Source organism: Ranitomeya variabilis, chromosome 7, assembly GCF_051348905.1.
Source record: "Ranitomeya variabilis isolate aRanVar5 chromosome 7, aRanVar5.hap1, whole genome shotgun sequence".
In the NCBI taxonomy this organism is placed as follows: Eukaryota; Metazoa; Chordata; class Amphibia; order Anura; family Dendrobatidae; genus Ranitomeya; species Ranitomeya variabilis.
The window spans coordinates 226,098,922-226,120,941 of record NC_135238.1 but is presented as its reverse complement, the minus strand read 5'-3'; the positions used below and the strand labels follow the sequence as shown (position 1 = coordinate 226,120,941).

The window sequence follows — 22,020 nt, the reverse complement described above, 5'->3', positions numbered from 1 at the left end:
GCACTGAGCTGCAATCCTCATCCGAGTTACACGGCCATCTGACTTTTCCCTAATTCCGAAAGTTCAATTTTATTCACTTTAAGGGAAGAGTCAGATGACCATATAACTCAAATGAGGACCATCTTGGGTGTCAGGTCCGAGCATTCCTACATGAATAGTTTCCTGGAAAGTGGATTGGTCATTGTGGGCCAGTTGAATGGCCACCAAGATCTCCCGATCTGATCCCCTTAGACTTTTATCTTTGGGGTCATCTGAAGGCAATTGTCTATGTTGTAAAGATACGAGATGTGCAGCATCTAAAACAACGGATACTGAAAGCCTGTGAAAGCATTTTTTCTGCGGTGTTGCTATCAGTTCGTCAAGAGTGGGAGAAGAGGGTTGCATTGACAATAAAACACAATGGGCAGCACTTTGAACACATTTTATAAGTGGTCATAAACTTGTAAATAACTCATGAAAGAATAAAAAATACGTTAAAACCGAGAACACCATTGTTTTTCTTGTGAAATTCTCAATTACATGGAGGTGTCACATGACCCTTCTCCCATTGAAAAAAATAACATTGGATCCAAAATGGGGGACTTCAAAATGTCCGCCATGGTCACCACCTATCTTGAAAAGTTCCCCCCTCCCATATACTAATGTGCCACAAACAGGGAGTTGATATCACCAACCATTCCCATTTTATTTAGGTGTATCCATATAAATGGCCCACCCTGTAGTTAGTGGTCATGTTAAAGGGTATGTTATACATTAGAAAAACATTGCTGTTTTTTTTCCAAAACAGCACCAACCCAGACCATGTGTTGTGCCTGGTAGTGTAACTCAGCCTCATTGAAGTGGATGAAGCAGAGTTCTCTGGTCAGGGTGTATTGGTGGAGCTGATTCTGAAAGAAGACATGTCTTTTTTGTAATCCTGGACCACCCCTTTAAGTACTGCACAGAGATGCCAACCATCCAGTATTTCTATGACAGTTTGTAAATATAGGGCATATTTTTGCCCGGTCTGTAAAAAAGAATGAAAGCCTCCGTAATTTTTTTTGAAGGTGAAGAAACTTATGCAGATTATTTTAATGGTAATTATCATAATTTTAGATTTTTCAGTGAACGCAGCTGATGTCTTCATATCAGATTTATGGAATCTTGACATAGTTACATATATTAATTTTTGATAAGCTGTTCAGAAAAATAAAAAGTCAAATTGGCACCTCTGGTACTGCAGATACAGAGAAATGGAAGGAGAAACAATTTTTTTGTACTTTTTCTCTGATCAATATATTTCATTGGTGGCTTTAGTCGCTCATCAATATTTGTGTGCCAAAATCAAGAGTGTCCTAAAACACAGAACAGGTGTCAATTAGTGATGAGCAAGCGTGCTTGTTACTCGAGATTTCCAAGCATGCTCGGGTGTTCTCCGAGTATTTTGGGCGTGCTCGTAGATTATGTTTGTGTCCCTGCAGCTGCATGATTTGCGGCTGCTAGACAGCCTGAATACATGTGGGGTTGCCTGTTTGTTAGGGAATCCCATCATGTATTCAGGCTGTCTAGCAGTTGCAAATCATGCAGCTGCGGGGACTCAAACATAATCTACGAGCAAGCCAAAAATACTCAGAGAACACCAGAGCATCCTCGGAAATCTCGAGTAATGAGCACACTCACTCATCACTAGTGTTAGTCTTTCAATTATAGTTTTTCTCTATATATTTCATCAGTATTTCACATCAGTATTTGTTAGCCAAAACCATGATTGGGTGAAAAATACAGAAGTGGAGACATGTTTCTATTATACTTTTCCTCTCATTATTCCACTCCTGGTTATGATACACAAACACTGATGAAAAATACTGATTGAATACTGGGGCGCAGCTTCAGTGTCAAGCGGTAACGTCAGGTTACCACCGGTCACTGAAGCTGTTCCTACGCTCAGTTCTCAGTTCACTGTGAGTCTATGAACTGGGATAACCTTCATGATGTCACAGCTAGCACTGTGAGAATTTTCTTACGGTGGAGGCGGTGATCTCATTGAGGTCACCACAGTTCATCGGGCACTCACAATGATCTGCCTGTGGGAACAGCAGCGGTATGCCTCCTTGATGTTACCACTCATCACTGAAGCTGCGCCCCAAGCTCAGCTCAGTGTGTCCTGGATGTCAGGGTGAGCGGTCGCATCATGTCACCTTTCATCAAGATATACAGATGTAGCAGAGATGGATTACGGTGTGTTTCAAATGGATTATCTTCTCGTTGGACAGGTGAGGAATATGTTTGTTCATTATTTTTTACAGCAATAATGGTAAAAAGAGGGTCAGGGAGTATTTATTTTAAATAAATGATTTTATTCGTCCTGTGTCCTTATTTCAAAACTTACTATGGGATTAGTAATGGGGATGTCAGCTGACAACAAAAAGCTGACATCAACCCCAACCCTATTACCCCAATTGCCACCACAAGTGGGAAGAGCCAGGATAAGTGACAGATTTGACGCATCTTATGGCAGAATATTTTTTGTTTTTCAGTCTTCCTGCCTGATATTTAACTGAGCATTTTATGAATCCAGCTGCAATTGAACACACAAAAAAATCTCTTTATCAGGATTGTACAGACATTCTGATAAGGATTTTCAAAGTAAGTACACCAGTCATCTAATAGATCTATTTAACATTTTATACAGATTAGAGTGTTAAATCATGTGGAAAATCTTCTTTAAGACTAATTTTAACCCCTTAACCCCTGGGCCATTTTCCGTTATTGCTTTTCTGTTTTATTCTTCCCTTCTTCCCAGAGCCATAACTTTTTTATTTTTCCATCAATATGGCCATATGAGGGCTTTTTTGCAGGCCGAGTTGTACTTTTGAACGACACCATTGGTTTTACCTTACAGTGTATTGGAAAACAGAAAAACATTTTCAAGTGTGGTGAAACTGCAAAAAATGAGCAATTCCACAACTTTTTTTTGCCATGTTCACCAAATGCTAAAACTGACCTGCCATTATGATTCCCCAGATAATTATAATTTCGTAGATACCAAATATGTATAGGTACATTTTTACTTAAGTGGAAAAAAAAACATTTGTTAAAAAAAGTGTAATTTTCTGAGACCAGTAGCATCTTCATTTTTCGTTATCTGGGGCCAGATGAGTGCTTATTTAATGTGCCAAACTGACATTTTTATTTATACCATTTTGTTGTAGATTTGATGTTTTAATTGCCCATTATTGCGTCTTAATGCAATGGTCCGGAGACCCAAAAAAAGTAATTCTGGAGTTTTTACTTTTTTTCTAGTTATGACGTTTACCGATCAGATTACCGTATATACTCAAGTGTAAGCTTACCCGAGTATAAGCTGAGGCACCATATTCATTACCTTAATTAGTGGGGCCATGTGATCACTCAGCACAGTAAGAGCAACTGGAAGCCGGCACGAGATGCTGCGAGGGCACGCTGGAGAGTGAGTAGGATGTCTTCTGGAAGCTGGTGGCTGCGGGTGTCACTGTGCGCGCTATAAGAGAAATGAATATTAATTTCTCTTTAGCAGCATGCACAGTGACATCCTCCGGCTCCTGCCTCCTATGACCCGCTGCTCCGCCGCTCCCTTTCCCCCACTGGCTTTCTGGGACAATGACTCGTGTATAAGCTGAAGGGGGCGTTTTCAGCACAAAAAAATGTGCTGAAAAACTCGGCTTATACATGAGTATTTTTGGTAATTCTTTTTATATATTGACTAGATGGTGGCCCGATTCTAACGCATCGGGTATTCTAGAATATGCTATTGCCCAGCCACGAAGTATATTGCCCAGCGATGTAGTATATTGCACAGCCCATGTAGTATATTGCCCAGCCACATAGTATATTGCCCAGTCACATAGTATATAGCACAGAGCCACGTAGTATACAGCACAGAGCCACGCAGTATACTGCCCAGTCACATAGTATATTGGCCAGTCACGTAGTATGCACCATATCCCTGTTAAAAAAAAAGAATTAAAATAAAAAATAGTTACTCACCCTCCGTTGGCGCCCGGATTGAAGCGGCCGGTTACCGATGCTCCTCGCGCTCCAGTCTGAAGAGTGCATTGCGGTCTCGCGATATGATGACGTAGCGGTCTCGCGAGACCGCTACATCATCATCTCGCGAGATCACAGCATGGACCGGTTACCGGAGAGGCACGAGCAGGAAAGGCCTGTTGTCGATCTGGGGGCCAACAGAGGGTGAGTATGTAACCATTTTTTATTTTTTTTTATTTTTAACATTAGATCGTTTTACTATTCATGCTGCATAGGCGGCATGAATAGTAAAAAGTTGGTCACACAGGGTTAATAGCAGCATTAACCGAGTGCGTTACACTGCGGTCAACGCTGCCATTAACCCTGTGTGAGCGCTGACTGGAGGGGAGTTCGGAGCGGGCACTGACTGCAGGGAGGAAGAAGCGGCCATTTTTCCCCCGGACTGTGCACGTCGCTGATTGGTCGTGGCTGTTTTGCCACGACCAATCAGCGACTTGGATTACATGACAGACAGAGGCTGCGACCAATGAATATCCATGACAGACAGACAGACAGAAGGACAGAAGGACAGAAAGACGGAAGTGACCCTTAGACAATTATATAGTAGATAGATTGGGTGATTCTAAACACGGCGATACCAAATATGTGTATTTTTTCTTTTTTTATTGTTTTATTTTGAATGGGTTGAATGGGGGGTGATTTAAACTTTTATTTTTTTTATTTTTAAAACTTTTTTTTTACTTTACACTTGCTTCAATAGTCTCAATGGGAGACTAGAAGCTACAAGTATCCGATGACTTGTGCTACACAGAGCCGGCCTGCTATGTGTAGCTAAAATGCCCATCTGCTATGAGCATTGACCACTGGGCGGCGCTCATAACTATACGGCTATGACAGCCACAAGGGTCTGCTGCAGACCCCCGATTGTCATGCCAACCCACTAGTGACATGTAACACGGGCGCCGAATGGGTGAGATTAGTGACGTGCTTCCGGCACGATCTTGTTAAATGCCACTGTCAGAAATTGACAGCAGCATTTAACAGGTTGATCGCGATTCCACCAGCGGCTGTTAGGGGCACATGTCAGCTGATTTCTTCAGCTGACATATGCTGGAAAAGATGTGGGCTCATCGCTGGAGCCCACATGAAAGGGGGAGACCCGACATGCGCTGTACATATACGGCGCATGTCATGAAGGGCTTAAATGAAAATATCTATACATTTATATATAAAGAGGTTTTGATTGTCAACATTTAAGGACAGAAATTGTGATGCATCTTTTGAACAAAAAATAAAAACTTTTCTTCAAAAATTACAAAAACTGAAACTATACTGCCCCTTGTGGTTAAATAAAAATATCAAAAGAATAACCCGAAGTCATAATATCTGTAATGTTAACCAGAACTGTGTCAGAGTGCCCATACTTTAGTTCCATTTCTTTTCATTTTACAGAAGTATACAATGTTTTTCGCCCTAGAGTGGAATAAGCTATTTCTTGCTGCAGTGCGTGACTCTCTGCAATGGAATGGAAGCACGCTTGTTTTCTGGAGAATTAAAAACAATTGATCGCTTAACTACAGCTCTGATACATTTTGTGTGTCATTATTTTCTGTGTAGCGTCAAGCCTCCAGGGTAACGGGAATGAAACATTATGATTGCCACCGGATCATAAAGTCGCCATGACTCTTATTTGGCCGTGATATTTCTTGCCACCTTTGTCGCATTTTTTTTTTGTGCAGCGTAATCATATACTTAATTGTGAACATTCCAGTTGCTGTACAATTAACTTGTTAAGGAATTAGGTAAAATGTATCCATAATCAATGCTGCTTTATTGCATTGTGCCTCCCTGACGGCAGAGGCTTATCTCAGCCATTACAAATGTTTAGAGGAACATTCCAACTTTAACACAATTTTAGCGTTAACATCTAGCTAAAAAAAAGTTTAACAACTTAGCAAGTACTTTGCATTACAGTAGTTGCAAATGTGGTAAAGTCTTTTGTAACAGTCTCATTTGATCTTCAGCAAGGCATTGCTTGCTTGGCAAAATGCCCTGTGAGGAGCTCACCTGTTGTGAATTTGGATTCTGGGCTCCCCCGGTGGCCGCTTGTGGAATTGGACTTGTCATCCTCTTTCCTGTTTCACCTGGTTCCATCAGTAGTGGGTGTCGCTATTTAAGCTCATTTCTCTGGTGGTTTCTTGCCGGTCAACAATGTTATCTGATGCCTCTCAGTGTTTGTTCCTGCTTCTAGACAACTACTAGATAAGTTGGACTTTTGTCCATGTTTTGTTTTGCCTATTTGTTCCAGTTCACAGCTGAAGTTTTGTTACTGTGTCTGGAAAGCTCTCGTTGATCAGGGATTGCTACTCTGGCGTTATGAGTTAATGCCAGAGTTTAAGGTAATCTCTGGATGGTGTTTTGTTAGTGTTTTTCTGCTGACCATGAAAGTATACTATCTGTCTTCTGCTATCTAGTAAGCGGACCTCAAATTTGCTAAGACTATTTTCCTGCTGCGTTTGTTGTTTCATCTGAACTCACCGTCATTATATGTGGGGGGCTACTGTCTTCTTTGGAATATTTCTCTAGAGGTGAGCCAGGTCTTATATTTCCCTCTGCTAGCTATTTAGGTCTTAGGCCAGAGCTGGGCATCTAGCGATAAATAGGAAATGCTACCTGGCTATTTCTAGTTGCGCGGCAGGCTTAGTTCATGGTCAGTATAGTTCCATCTTCCGAGAGCTTGTCCCTCTATAGGCTTGCTATGATCTCTGCTTGCAGAGATCGTGACAGTTTGACCGGACCATAAAGTGTTAAAGACCCAGGTTGAGAAAGGAGAGTTATAAGAAGTCTGCTGGAATTTTTTTTTTTTTTTTTCTCCTCCAGTCTGCCTTGCTGCAGTCTTTTTTCTCTCTCTCCTCCTAATCTCTGTATGCTCTGTGTGCACCTGACAATAATGGATCTCCAGAGTGTAACTGCGGGTTTGAATAATCTCATCACGAAAGTACAAAATTTACAAGATTTTGTGGTACATGCTCCGGTATCTGAACCGAGAATTCCTTTGCCGGAGTTCTTCACAGGGAATAGAGCTAGCTTCCAGAATTTCCGAAATAATTGTAAGCTTTATTTGTCCCTGAAGTCTCGTTCAGCTGGAGACCCTGCTCAGCAGGTTAGGATTGTGATTTCCTTGCTCAGGGGTGACCCTCAAGATTGGGCCTTCTCATTGCCAGCAGGGGATCCTGCGTTACGCGATGTGGATGCGTTTTTTCTGGCCTTGGGCTTGCTTTATGAGGAACCTCATTTGGAACTTCAGGCAGAAAAAACTTTGATGGCACTATCTCAGGGGCAAGACGAAGCTGAAGTTTTCTGCCAAAAATTCCGTAAATGGTCTGTGCTTACTCAGTGGAATGAGTGCGCCTTGGCGGCAACTTTCAGAGAAGGTCTCTCTGATGCCGTTAAGGATGTTATGGTGGGGTTCCCTTTGCCTGCAGGTCTGAATGAGTCCATGACAATGGCTATTCAGATTGATAGGCGTCTGCGGGAGCGCAAACCGGTGCACCATCTGGCGGTGTCTATGGAAAAGACGCCAGAAAGTATGCAGTGTGATAGAATTCTGTCCAGGAGCGAGCGACAGAATTTTAGACGGAAGAATGGATTGTGTTTCTATTGTGGGGATTCTACTCATGTTATATCAGCATGCTCTAGGCGTACAAAGAAGCTTGATAAGTCTGTTTCCATTGGCACCATTCAGTCTAAGTTTATTTTGTCTGTAACCCTGATTTGCTCTTTGTCATCCATTGCCACGGACGCCTATGTTGACTCTGGCGCCGCTCTGAGTCTTATGGATTGGTCCTTTGCCAATCGTTGTGGTTTTGATTTAGAGCCTTTGGAGACTCTTATTCCTCTGAAGGGGATTGACTCCACCCCATTGGCTAATAATAAACCACAATACTGGACACAAGTAACCATGCGTATCAATCCGGATCACCAGGAGATTATTCGTTTCCTGGTGCTGTATAATTTACATGACGATTTGGTACTGGGATTGCCATGGTTGCAGTCTCACAACCCAGTCTTGGACTGGAGAGCAATGTCTGTGTTGAGCTGGGGATGTAAGGGTATTCATGGGGACGTACCTTTGGTTTCTATTTCGTCGTCCATTCCCTCTGAAGTCCCTGAGTTCCTCTCTGATTATCAAGACGTCTTTGACGAACCCAAGCTTGGGTCGTTACCTCCGCACCGTGAGTGCGATTGTGCCATAGATTTGATACCGGGTTGTAAATATCCAAAGGGTCGTTTGTTTAATTTGTCTGTGCCGGAACATGCTGCTATGCGGGAATATATAAAGGAGTCTTTGGAAAAGGGACATATTCGTCCATCTTCTTCTCCCTTGGGAGCTGGGTTTTTCTTTGTCTCAAAAAAAGACGGCTCTTTGAGACCATGTATTGATTATCGGCTTCTGAATAAGATCACTGTTAAGTATCAATACCCATTGCCATTGCTTACTGATTTGTTTGCTCGTATAGAGGGTGCTAAGTGGTTCTCTAAAATTGATCTTCGTGGGGCGTATAATTTGGTGCGGATCAGGCAGGGGGATGAGTGGAAGACCGCATTTAATACGCCCGAGGGCCACTTTGAGTATTTGGTCATGCCTTTTGGTCTTTCTAATGCCCCTTCAGTTTTCCAGTCTTTTATGCATGATATTTTCCGCGATTTTCTGGATAAATTTATGATAATATATCTGGATGATATTCTGATTTTTTCTGATGACTGGGACTCTCATGTCCAGCAGGTCAGGAGAGTTTTTCAGGTTCTGCGGTCTAATTCTTTATGTGTGAAGGGGTCTAAGTGCGTTTTTGGGGTCCAGAAAATTTCCTTTTTGGGGTATATTTTTTCTCCCTCTTCCATTGAGATGGATCCCGTCAAGGTGCAAGCTATTTGTGACTGGACTCAGCCCTCCTCTCTTAAGGGTCTTCAGAGATTTTTGGGCTTTGCCAACTTTTACCGCCGATTTATTGCTGGTTTTTCGGATGTCGTTAAACCACTGACTGATTTGACCAGACAAGGCGCTGATGTTGCTAATTGGTCCCCTCATGCTGTAGAGGCCTTTCAGGAGCTTAAGCGCCGTTTTGCCTCTGCCCCTGTGTTGCGTCAGCCTGATGTGAATCTGCCTTTTCAGGTTGAGGTTGACGCTTCGGAGATCGGAGCTGGGGCAGTGTTGTCGCAGAAAGGTTCCGACTGCTCCGTCATTAGGCCTTGTGCCTTCTTTTCTCGCAAATTTTCGCCCGCAGAGCGGAATTATGATGTTGGGAATCGGGAGCTTTTGGCCATGAAGTGGGCGTTTGAGGAGTGGCGCCATTGGCTCGAGGGGGCTAGGCATCAGGTGGTGGTATTGACTGACCACAAAAATTTGATTTATCTTGAGACTGCCAGACGCCTGAATCCTAGACAGGCGCGCTGGTCTTTATTTTTTTCTCGCTTTAATTTTGTGGTGTCATACCTACCGGGTTCTAAGAATGTTAAGGCAGATGCCCTTTCTAGGAGTTTTGACCCGGACTCTCCTGGTAATTCTGAACCCACAGGTATCCTTAGGGAGGGAGTAATTTTGTCGGCCGTTTCTCCTGATCTGCGGCGGTCCTTGCAAGAGTTTCAGGCGGATAGACCGGATCGTTGTCCGCCTGATAGACTGTTTGTTCCGGATGATTGGACCAGCAGAGTCATCTCTGAGGTACATTCTTCTGCATTGGCAGGTCATCCCGGAATTTTTGGTACCAGGGATTTGGTGGCAAGATCCTTCTGGTGGCCTTCCCTGTCACGAGATGTGCGAGTCTTTGTGCAGTCATGTGACGTTTGTGCTCGGGCCAAGTCTTGTAGTTCTCGGGCTAGCGGACTGCTGTTGCCCTTGCCTATTCCTAAGAGGCCTTGGACACACATCTCGATGGATTTTATTTCAGATCTGCCTGTTTCCCAGAAGATGTCTGTCATCTGGGTGGTCTGTGACCGTTTCTCTAAAATGGTCCATTTGGTTCCTCTGCCCAAGTTGCCTTCTTCTTCTGAGTTGGTTCCTCTGTTTTTTCAGAATGTTGTCCGATTGCACGGTATTCCTGAGAATATTGTTTCTGACAGAGGTACCCAATTTGTGTCTAGATTTTGGCGGGCATTCTGTGCTAGGATGGGCATAGATTTGTATTTTTCATCTGCTTTTCACCCTCAGACTAATGGCCAGACCGAGCGGACTAATCAGACCCTTGAGACATATCTGAGGTGTTTTGTCTCTGCTGACCAGGATGATTGGGTTGCTTTTTTGCCATTGGCAGAGTTCGCCCTCAATAATCGGGCCAGTTCTTCCACCTTGGTGTCCCCGTTTTTCTGTAATTCGGGGTTTCACCCTCGATTTTCCTCCGGTCAGGTGGAATCCTCGGATTGTCCTGGAGTGGATGCGGTGGTGGAGAGATTGCATCACATCTGGGGGCAGGTTATGGACAATTTGAAGTTGTCCCAGGAGAAGACTCAGCGTTTTGCCAACCGTCGTCGTCGTGTTGGTTCTCGGCTTTGTGTTGGAGATTTGGTGTGGTTGTCTTCTCGTTTTGTCCCTATGAGGGTCTCTTCTCCTAAGTTTAAGCCTCGGTTTATCGGCCCTTATAGAATATTGGAGATTCTTAATCCTGTTTCTTTCCGTTTGGACCTCCCTGCGTCCTTTTCCATTCATAACGTTTTTCATCGGTCGTTATTGCGCAGGTATGAGGTGCCTGTTGTACCTTCAGTTGAGCCTCCTGCTCCGGTGTTGGTTGAGGGTGAGTTGGAGTACGTTGTGGAGAAAATTTTGGACTCTCGTGTTTCCAGACGGAAACTCCAGTATCTGGTCAACTGGAAGGGTTACGGCCAGGAGGATAATTCTTGGGTCAATGCATCTGATGTTCATGCTTCTGATCTTGTTCGTGCCTTCCATAGGGCTCATCCTGGTCGCCCTGGTGGATCTGGTGAGGGTTCGGTGCCCCCTCCTTGAGGGGGGGGTACTGTTGTGAATTTGGATTCTGGGCTCCCCCGGTGGCCGCTTGTGGAATTGGACTTGTCATCCTCTTTCCTGTTTCACCTGGTTCCATCAGTAGTGGGTGTCGCTATTTAAGCTCATTTCTCTGGTGGTTTCTTGCCGGTCAACAATGTTATCTGATGCCTCTCAGTGTTTGTTCCTGCTTCTAGACAACTACTAGATAAGTTGGACTTTTGTCCATGTTTTGTTTTGCCTATTTGTTCCAGTTCACAGCTGAAGTTTTGTTACTGTGTCTGGAAAGCTCTCGTTGATCAGGGATTGCTACTCTGGCGTTATGAGTTAATGCCAGAGTTTAAGGTAATCTCTGGATGGTGTTTTGTTAGTGTTTTTCTGCTGACCATGAAAGTATACTATCTGTCTTCTGCTATCTAGTAAGCGGACCTCAAATTTGCTAAGACTATTTTCCTGCTGCGTTTGTTGTTTCATCTGAACTCACCGTCATTATATGTGGGGGGCTACTGTCTTCTTTGGAATATTTCTCTAGAGGTGAGCCAGGTCTTATATTTCCCTCTGCTAGCTATTTAGGTCTTAGGCCAGAGCTGGGCATCTAGCGATAAATAGGAAATGCTACCTGGCTATTTCTAGTTGCGCGGCAGGCTTAGTTCATGGTCAGTATAGTTCCATCTTCCGAGAGCTTGTCCCTCTATAGGCTTGCTATGATCTCTGCTTGCAGAGATCGTGACACTCACCATGTACTAAAGACTATTGGACCAATGGACCGAGAGCTGAGTACATGGCTCTAAGTGGTTCAGACTTTTTTCAGCACATAGTACCGGTTAGGTCGTGTTTTATCAGAGATTTGCTTGCTCGCCAGTTTAAGGTGCACAAATCTCTCCATTATACATAAAGCCAGACACGAGATTGGTAATCAGGTAAAGCAATCATTCCATTACTCTTGTTAAGGCACCATCACATTAAGCGACGCTGCAGCGATATAGACAATGAGCCGATCGCTGCAGCGTCGCTGTTTAGGTTGCTAGGAGACGTCAGACACCGGCAACAGCAGAACGATGCAGGAGCGATCCAGTGACGTACTTATCGTTCTCGCTGGTTGTTCGCTCCAGTTCGCTCCATGAAGAAACATTGCTGGCATCGTTGCTTTTGCTGTCAAACACGACGATACACGCCGACCTGACGACCAAATAAAGTTCTGGACTTCTAGCTCCAACCAGCGATATCACAGCGGGATCCAGATCGCTGCTGCGTGTCAAACACAACGAGATCGCTAACCAGGACGCTGCAACGTCACGGATCATTGTCGTTCTCGTTGTAAAGTTGTTTAGTGTGAAGGTACCTTTAGTGTCTCAGAGGGCTCAATTGAGCCATTGTTTCATAGGAGCCTGTAAGTTGACTCTTGTTGTATGTTAATTTGTGAATTCCTGCTGATTACATATTGCATCAGCCCACTGTACTTTACTAATCTACTCAATGTATGATGAATTTACAGATTAACTGAACAATTGAACAATGAAAGATTACCTCCACTCATCTTCCCTCACTCCTGTGGAAAAATATCCTGAATGGGAGCTGTGGGTATAAAATCTCTAGCTCCCTCTGCAGAGAGACTCTTCAGGAACAGTGCAAAGGAACCATGGATCCATCTGGTGGAATACAAATCTGCTCCAATGACCATCACTGAACCCAAGTTGGGACAATCTGGTCACCTGGTGATATCCCTGACTGTGCTCAGTCAGCCTCCTAAGCTTAAAGTGGGGTGCTACTGGTTGGGGTAGTGGGCCCTGGATGCCCCAAAGTTGCACAGGTTCTAATCCTTGGTGAGCCAGCGGAAGGATGAGACTGTTATATTTACACCATCTTTAGTACTTGCTGGAACTGTCCTATATATTGACGCCGGCTGGAGCTTAATACACATGCTATGGTCGTGGTATCTGTTGTCTGGGGCAGCATAGACTGTGACTACAGACTACACTGGCAGTAGATACAAAAGTTGTGGGACAACCAAATGATGGGAAACAGTGGGTTTTGACTGATATGGAAGCAGTAGAACTACCTGCCACTCGTTGAGAACTTGTGGGCTGGGGGTATTGCATTGTGGCCATCTACCCATAATTGCTGTAAGACTGTGGAAGTAAGGAATAAAAAACTGTTGCATTCTTAACCTGCCTAGGTAATTATTACAACCCAAAAATTTAGATCTTCACCGGCCCCATCACATGGATTAATGATCAAGTTGATGATTGGGTTTATGATTGTTCCTATGAACCATTTACTCTTTCATCGCATCTTATGTGAAACATCCATCATCCTGGATGTGTCTGCACTACTCTCCTCATTCTTGATGCATTACAATAAGGACTCTTTCACATGACTATAATACTGGACGAGAGTTATACATGGTTTTGACGAATGGCCCCGTCTCACTAAGCGATTTACCAACGATCACGACCAGCGATACGACCTGGCCGTGATCGTTGGTAAGTCGCTGTGTGGTCGCTGGGGAGCTGTCACACAGACCGCTCTCTCCAGCGACCAACGATCAGGGGAACGACTTCGGCATCGTTGAAACTGTCTTCAATGATGCCGAAGTCCCCCTGCAGCACCCGGGTAACCAGGGTAAACATCGGGTTACTAAGCGCAGGGCCGCGCTTAGTAACCCAATGTTTACCCTGCTTACCAGCGTAAATGTAAAAAAAACCAAACAGTACATACTCGCCTTTCGGTGTCCAGGTCCCTTGCCGTCTGCTTCCTGCTCTGACTGAGATCCGGCCGTACAGTGAGAGCAGAGCGCAGCGGTGACGTCACTGCTGTGCTCTCACTTCTCACTGTACGGCCGGCAGTCAGTGAGAGCAGGAAGCAGACGGCAAGGGACCTGGACACCGAAAGGCGAGTATGTACTGTTTGTTTTTTTTTACATTTACGCTGGTAACCAGGGTAAATATCGGGTTACTAAGCGCGGCCCTGCGCTTAGTAACCCGATGTTTACCCTGGTTACCAGTGAAGACATCGCTGGATCGGTGTCACACACACCGATTCAGCGATGTCAGCGGGGCCTCAACGACCAAAAAAAGGTCCAGGCCATTCCGACACGACCAGCGATCTCACAGCAGGGGCCTGATCGCTGGTACGTGTCACACATAGCGAGATCGCTATGGAGGTCGCTGTTGCGTCACAAAACTTGTGACTCAGCAGCGATCTCGCTAGCGATCTCGCTATGTGAGACGGGGCCTTAACACTCGTCCTCATGTTATTCTATGGGGCCGTGCACATGTCCAATTTTTTTTCTTCGTACTGATTTGGTCCAAGGAAATAATCACAGCATGCGCGAGTTGCCTCCAATTATCAGATCACACTTGGCCATTCATGTCTATCGATCTATGGAAAACATCGGACAGCACTCGGGAGATTTTTATGGACACACTGAATGTAGAAAATGGAGAAACATTTTTTTCTCCACATCCTTCAAAATTGGATCATACGTTGAACTAACTCTGAGCAGAGTCTGATCAGAGTGTGATTAACAAAATCAACCCTATTTTTTTCAGAGAGAAAATCGGTTTTGTGACCTTAGCCTAAATAGGATTTGTATTCATCAATGAGTGCCACTATTTTTCTTCTTCTTTTGTAGGCCCGGTCCAGCACTTCCACTCGGCTACTACTTCGGTCTTTGCTAACAGGTTGAAGCAGTGATGTCAGTGAGTACGGCACATGTGAGTAGGAATGAACGAACTTGTGGAAATTATGGTTCATCGGGTTCGAACTGTACACAAACTTGAACCTGAACTCAAACCCCATAAAAATCAATGGGGACCCGAACTTTGTAGCTGGAAAATATCTATTTTTCTCTCCTCTTTTTATTTATTTCTCTCCCATCCAGAACTCCAGAACTGTAGAACAGACTTACATGAAAAGTCAATGTTCGTAGTTCGGCATCGGACATTAGGTGTCCAGTACGAACCCCAGACTTTACAGTTCGGGTTCACTCCTCTTTACATGGACCACTGTAGGCAATCAATGGGCTCATAGGCGATGCTTGCATTCATAGCATGAGTTGCTTGGCCCAAGTGATTGACTGCAGTAGTTATGTGCACTGTAGTTATGACATCACCAAAGATAGAGGCAGCATCAGAGATACATCTATGGATCTATGGAAATAAGGAGGGAAAAGTTTATCCAGGAAATAATGTAAATGTTTTAAAATTAGTGTCCTACCCAACAAAGTAAAAAAACAACTCATCTGTTGTCCAGTAGAATGTATTACTGCTCATCTGAGTCAGCACCATTGACTTGGTAGCATCCCTTTGCTGCCATGTCTCCTGATAATTTGCATAGTTGGAAAACAAGTGATATCTCCTTAAATGTCCAAATTTGGGGATTTTCTTTTTACATAAATGCATGTATTTGGGGCTAGCCATCATTTTTGCATTTGGGTGTCACCACTTCTACATTGATCATCCACTCCTGGTTTTGGCTTACAAATACTGCTGTGAAATACTGACCAAATATTACTCTTTCTTTACTTGAGCTTCCCAGAGCTGATTTTTGCTCACAGATGATATCGGTCAAGTTGAATGTGCAAGGAAACAAAAACCTTGTAAAAGTTAAATGCTGCATAATTCTTAATGAAACCTAAATGCAAAAAAATATATATGTAAAGCCCCAAAATACATGCATTTAAGGCACAAAAATGTCCCAAAAGGCGAACAACCCCTTTAAAGTGTGCATATTCTAATTCCATCCCACCTGCCCACTCCTTTTAATCTTGATCTCATGATGTCCGCTCGCTGCAGTCTATCAGGCACGTTCTTGTTGCAGCATAATGTATTCAGATTATTGATATACAGTCACTTCTGAGTTACATGAGTCCTTTGTTGTCTTTCTGTCTGAAAATGTCAGGTTTTTTTTCTAAATTCAGAAAATTCCAGGAAATGAATTAAATTGAAGTTGTATTTGTGAAGAACCTTCGGGAAGATAATTCAAAACCGCAGATAATACAGATCCACAAATGACATTGTAATTGGACTTGCCTGCGCTTACATCCTCAATTACCAAGAAAATGGTTACAGTAACAAGGTATAAAATAAAGTCGTCTCGCTTAATGCGGATTGTATTCATTACTTGTAGGATTGTTCATTTTACCTTGCTGTTTCCTGGGGTCGTATATCTGGAGTCCGAACAGCGGAGGCCTCTCTTGTCTCAGGAGGGTGATATTATTCGTTTTCAAGTTTAGCTGAAATATGTAACCATTCATATAGTCTGTCCAGAAGACGTAATGGCCATGGTGGGAGAGTCCGAAAGGATGATTTAACTCTTTCCCACTACCGACTACCTGAAAAAATACAACATCAAGTGATAGATAATAACAAGTGTATATGATGATGGCGGTTCCGTTATATAATGGTATTTTGTACTCATTTGTATATATGTATTCAGATACAATAAAAATAATATTAGTAGAGTCACACAACAGAATATTCTTTCATCTGAAAGAATCGGGTCAATTATGCGAATCACTGAACTCTGATCAGAGAGTGAGCATAGTGTGATCCAACTCTTATGGATAAGGAGATGATGGACAAAAAAAAGTCTCCATCTTCTCCATTGTGTCAGTTGATGGAATTCGGACTGCACTCCGATTTCATCAGAATATCATATCAAACTCAGGCATGCAGGGATTTTTTTCCCAGATTGGTTCAACTCAAGGAAAAAAGTCAAACATAAGCATGGCCCCATACCTTAAGATTGGTTCAAACGCAATCAAATATTTTGTTGGATCATACTCAGATCGACAATTGTCTACACTTTCCCTTAGGAGGTTACATACATCCAACAGTCATGGTCCGAGGACGGTTTTAAATCAGAGCTCCTATTGTTCCCTTGCCAATGTTCTACAGGCGATGCCCAGTTCTCCCAACAGTCACGGAGTTTCCTTTCTGGTGGGCACATGCATTTAACCCCTATGGTAAATCACTTTCGGCAGAGGGAAGTGGTGACCAAGGGTTTTCACATTCAGCTAAAAATGAGTGAATTGATGTGATGTGAATCAAATCTGTGATACATTTTTAGGAATTCGATTTATCTTTCGTGACAGTCTGTTGGCATTTTACACAGACTGTATTAGCCAGAGAAGACTCACCATGACGTTGGGTGTGGATGGGTGGGCTAAACAATACATTACAGATATCAAATCACATTATATATAATATAAGGGATTATTACAGCCTGTATAAAAGAAGAGGCAAGGAATGCAGCAGCCATTTTAAAGTGAATCTAATTAATGAGACGATATCACAGCTTCCAGTTTAGCCCTAGTAATAAAGGTAAAAAAGAAATAAAACACTGAAGAAACAGATATCCCACTGATTCATGAAAATATTTTGGCAGGATTTTGGCAGAAATCTGTTTCAAATGTCACAACATTTTAGTAACTTTTGCCATTTATATGCAAGTGTCCACCAGCTCTGACAATTTTTTTGAAAAATGGGCAGAGCTTCACAGCAAGGTGGCATGGTCAAGAGTCATAAATTACTCTAAAAACAGACTGCATTCCCTTGCGGTTGCACATGGCATCTGAAAGATGCACTTAATTCAGAAAACTCGCCTGACCTTAACTCCATAGAGCATCTATAGGGCACTGCCAAGAGGAAGATGAGAGACACCAGATCCAACAATGCAGATGAGCTGAAGCAACCTGGGCTTCTATAACCCCTCAGCAGTGCCACAGGCTGATCGCCTCCATGCCACACCGCATTGATGCAGTAATTAATGCCAAAGGAGCCCGACCAAGTATTGAGCGCATTTACTGATCACACATTTCAGTAAACCAACATTTCGGATTTTAAAATAATTTTTCAAGCAAGTGTTATAAAGTATTCTAATTTACCGAGATAATGACTTTTGGGTTTTCATTGACTGTAAGCCATAATCATCAACATTAACAGAAATAAACACTTGCAATAGATCACTCTGTTTGTAATGACTCTATATATGAGATTCAGTTTTTGTATTGAAGAACTGAAAAAAATTGACTTTTTGATGATATTCTAATTTTGTGAGAAGCACTTGTATGTCAATGAAAAAATCCAGGCTGTTGGAAGCGTCCACCAGCGGGAGCTATAAAGCAGCAGCATAATGGAAAAATGGTGTACTAAAAAATTAAGTAAGCTCCCCCTAGTAATGACAACAAGCAGCCAGCTTTTTATTATTTACCTCTATGACATCTACTGTATCTGGAGCTTTATTTTTGGTATAAGGTTTTTTTTATGACAATGTATTTTACTGATCTGACATCAGTAAAACATTGCGATTGGCCATGATAAGATGAGTGATAGGGAGAGTGGTTCTGAAAGATTTATAACACAATCAAGGGAAATACTGGTAGGATCAATATATGAAAATAAACCCTACACACTAAACAAGGATGACCTTAATAATTTCATCTGATTTACCTTTCTATTGGTCCCGTTGAGGAATATCTGCTCTATGTGGTCATAGTACGCATCACACCAGTACAGCAACTTGTTCTCATAGTCCAGAGATAATCCATTGGGCCACAGCATCTTAGTGGTGACAAAAACCTGTCTATTAAAACCACTCATCCAGGATTTCTCTATGCGTCCCACACTGTCGTCAACCACGTCTTCCTCCCAGTCTGTCCAATACATCCAGCTGTAAAAGTGAGAGACCCTCTTAGATTAAAATGTCTAACTTTTACTATCCATCATACAATATGTAATATATGGTTTTCACATAGAGTGCAGATTACATTTCCTTACTATGGTAACAGAAACATAAAAATATTCACTAGAGTCCAAGTCCACATTTTTAGGCTCTGGGAAAAATGATCAGTACCTCTCAGAAATTCATGAGAACAGTCAATGATGGAGACATGAGATTAGGAGACAGAAATACCATGCAAGTAAACTATGTATCTACAAAATGGTGATCTATAGGAAGTAGTTGATGAAAAAGGAGCCCATGTACTGTTCTAGCTCATGGGCCCTCTGCTGTCTGTGTCTGAAAACTGGCATAAGCTGATAACTGGATGTGCAACTTTCAGCACCCATGGAAAGTAGATGATTTTGTTAAAGTGAACCTGTCAGGAAGATTTTGCTAAGTAAACTACAGGAATTGTCAGGTTGACGTTGTTACGCTGTTTAAAATGATACCTGGGATGAAGAAATCCATCTTGTGGTTCTTGTGTAATCAGTGTTAGAAGTTTCCAGTAAATGAGATTCCCATGCTCCGGGGCGGGACTATAAGCAGAGTCTTATCTTCCTGCTCTAAGCCAGAGAAACCATGGAAAGACCTGCCCACAGGCCACCCTGATGCACAAACAATCAATCTCTCTCTGTCTCTATGATGAGGAGCATGTTTGTGCTTGGGGTCAGAATGTGGGTAGGTTTTTCCTTGATTTCTCTGGCCTAGAAGAAGATAAGACTCTGCCTACAGTCCTGCCCTGGAGCCCTGGCAAATCATCATTAACTGAAAACTTCTAACACTGATTACACAAGAACCACAGGACAGGTTTCTTCATCCCAGGTGTCATTTTAATCAATGTGACAGCGCCAACCTGACAATGCCTGTAGTTTACTTTGGAAAATCCTGCTGACAGGTTCTCTTTAAGGAGAGCAGTGATAGGCCCAGAATTGCAATATCAGAAACCTTTGGTGGAGGGGCTATACCGTTATCACTGCATATCTAAGTAAAATGATGCTCATTTACATTTGTAGAAGAGGGGCAGAACAATGAACATTCATTTTGCGCCTGCTGTATCCAAACAAGATAATCATTAAGATCTACGGATGCTCAATTTTAGAATTGCTCTTATAGAATGACTCTCTGATCTGGCTCATAGTATGGTCCCAAGGAGAAGACCCCTCCTCTATGATGTCCTTATGGAGACCATCTCTTTATGTTTCACCTATATTGTCAGTAGTTTGCAATGTATTTCACAATATAAACTGTATACATCATTAAAGAGACTTCTTACACCTGATGAGACTGGTGTTCTTACATTCAAAATCTACGTTCGGTTGCCTGTACAGTCGCAATAATAAAATACTGAGGTCTCGCTGGAACAGAACTGCACAAAAGCGCAATACAGCAAGAAAAATTAGAGGGTGACAGTGATGGCAGTGCTCACCTGGGGGAGTTGTGTATGGGCACAACACCAATAAAAGCCTTAGAATCAGGGGCGTAACAACAGTCCTGCGGGCCCCGGTGCGAACTTTTGAATGGGGCCCCCCCCCCCAAAAAAAAAAAAAAAAAATGATATACAGACACACGCATACAATGTTAAACTAAGAAGTAAATATCTATTGCAAAAAAAACACCCCCCCCCTAGCTGACCAATAGCACTATGCAGGGCACCCCCCCCCAGCTAAACGATAATGGCACCGGCTCCTGCCGCCCGGACATACCTGGGCCCGGCGATCGGCATCGCCAGGCAGCCCGGGACCTGGGAAGAGCATGGCGCACCCACATGTCGCACCCCCCACATGTCCCACATGTTGCTGCACGTACCTTCACCGCTCGAAGTCCCCCAGGCAGCGCGCGCGCGCCTGGCAGCCCCGCGAAAAGGAGGAGGAGGAGCCGAGGAACGTGACGCCGCACGGCCTGCCCCCACAGTCAGGGCCGTATTTAGAGTTTCTGCTGCCCTAGTCCATACTGTATAATGACCGCACATGATGCTCCATACACTGTATAATGACCGCACATGATGCTCCACACTGTATAATGACCGCACATGATGCTCCATACTGTATAATGACCGCACATGATGCTCCATACTGTATAATGACCGCACATGATGCTCCACACTGTATAATGACCGCACATGATGCTCCATACTGTATAATGACCGCACATGATGCTCCATACTGTATAATGACCGCACATGATGCTCCATACTGTATATTGGCCACAAATGATGCTCCATACTGTATAATGACCCCACATGATGCTCCATACTGTATAATGACCCCATATGATGCTCAATAGTGTATAATGACCCCCTCCCATCTTGTATGCATGGCTCATATCCCCCCGCGTATGCATGGCTCATAATTCCCCCCCCCCCGTATGCATGGCTCATATCCCCATATGCATGGCTCATTTCCCCCCCACCTCCTGTATGCATGGCTCATAATTCCCCCCCTGTATGCATGGCTCATATCCACCCCCACCCCCCGCCCCCTGTATGCATGGCTCATATCCCCCCCACCTCTTGTATGCATGACTCATATTCCCCCTATGCATGGCTCATCACTCCCCACTACCCCCCCCATGCATGGCTCATCACTCTCCCCCCCCATGCATGGCTCATCACTCCACCACCCCCCTCCGCTCCCCGCTCCTTCTCCCATGGCACGGGCGGCTTACCGTCCTCCTTCAATCCCCCCTGTCCTCTGTCATACTCACCTGTCAGCTGACAGTCTCACACCAAGCGGGCGCGCCGACGGCGACATCCCTCCGGCTCTCTGTCCCGACTCCCGGCGCACAGGCGCAGGCTCGCAGCTCCTGCTTCCTGCGTGAGCGGTCACGTGATACCGCTCTCATTAAGGCTCATGAATATGCGCATATTCATGAGCCTTAATGAGCGGTACCACATGACCGCTCACTCAGGACGCGCTACAGCTGAGCTAAGCTGAGCTTAGCTGAGACCAGGCATGAGTGACCGGCCGCTCAGCCTGCAATTCATCCTGGCGGCGGCCCGGTAAGCTGCGCCCACGGCGGACTACCGAGGTCGCAGAGGTCGCGGCGGCACCGGGCCCTCTTTTGGGCCCGGGCCCTGGTGCAGCCGCGACCTCTGCGACCCCGGTAGTTCCGCCCCTGCTTAGAATCCAGGACTGCAGCCCTGCCTGTGACTGGAGGAAACATTCTTCCAAATAGCAATGCACTTTAGTGGAGATATGATGGTACCTGGGCTGCGCTCGAAGAATAGTCAATGGTATAAAATTAAGGTTTTTACTACACCGACGCTTTTCGTCGCCAGACTGGCACTTTTTTAA

The 22,020-nt window shown here is 44.0% G+C and overlaps 1 protein-coding gene across 5 annotated transcripts in view; it reads right to left on the bottom strand.

The window, feature by feature from the left end:
• LRP1B (LDL receptor related protein 1B) overlaps positions 1-22,020 on the bottom strand; it is a 1,636,337-nt gene that overhangs the window by 737,171 nt on the left and 877,146 nt on the right. For all 5 annotated transcript variants that reach the window (XM_077273024.1, XM_077273022.1, XM_077273019.1 and 2 more), the window contains exons 13-14: positions 18,457-18,676; positions 16,148-16,337 (exon numbers count right to left, since the gene is read on the bottom strand). In XM_077273024.1, the coding sequence (XP_077129139.1) occupies positions 16,148-16,337; positions 18,457-18,676 (410 nt within the window). The remainder of the gene's footprint in view (positions 1-16,147; positions 16,338-18,456; positions 18,677-22,020) is intronic.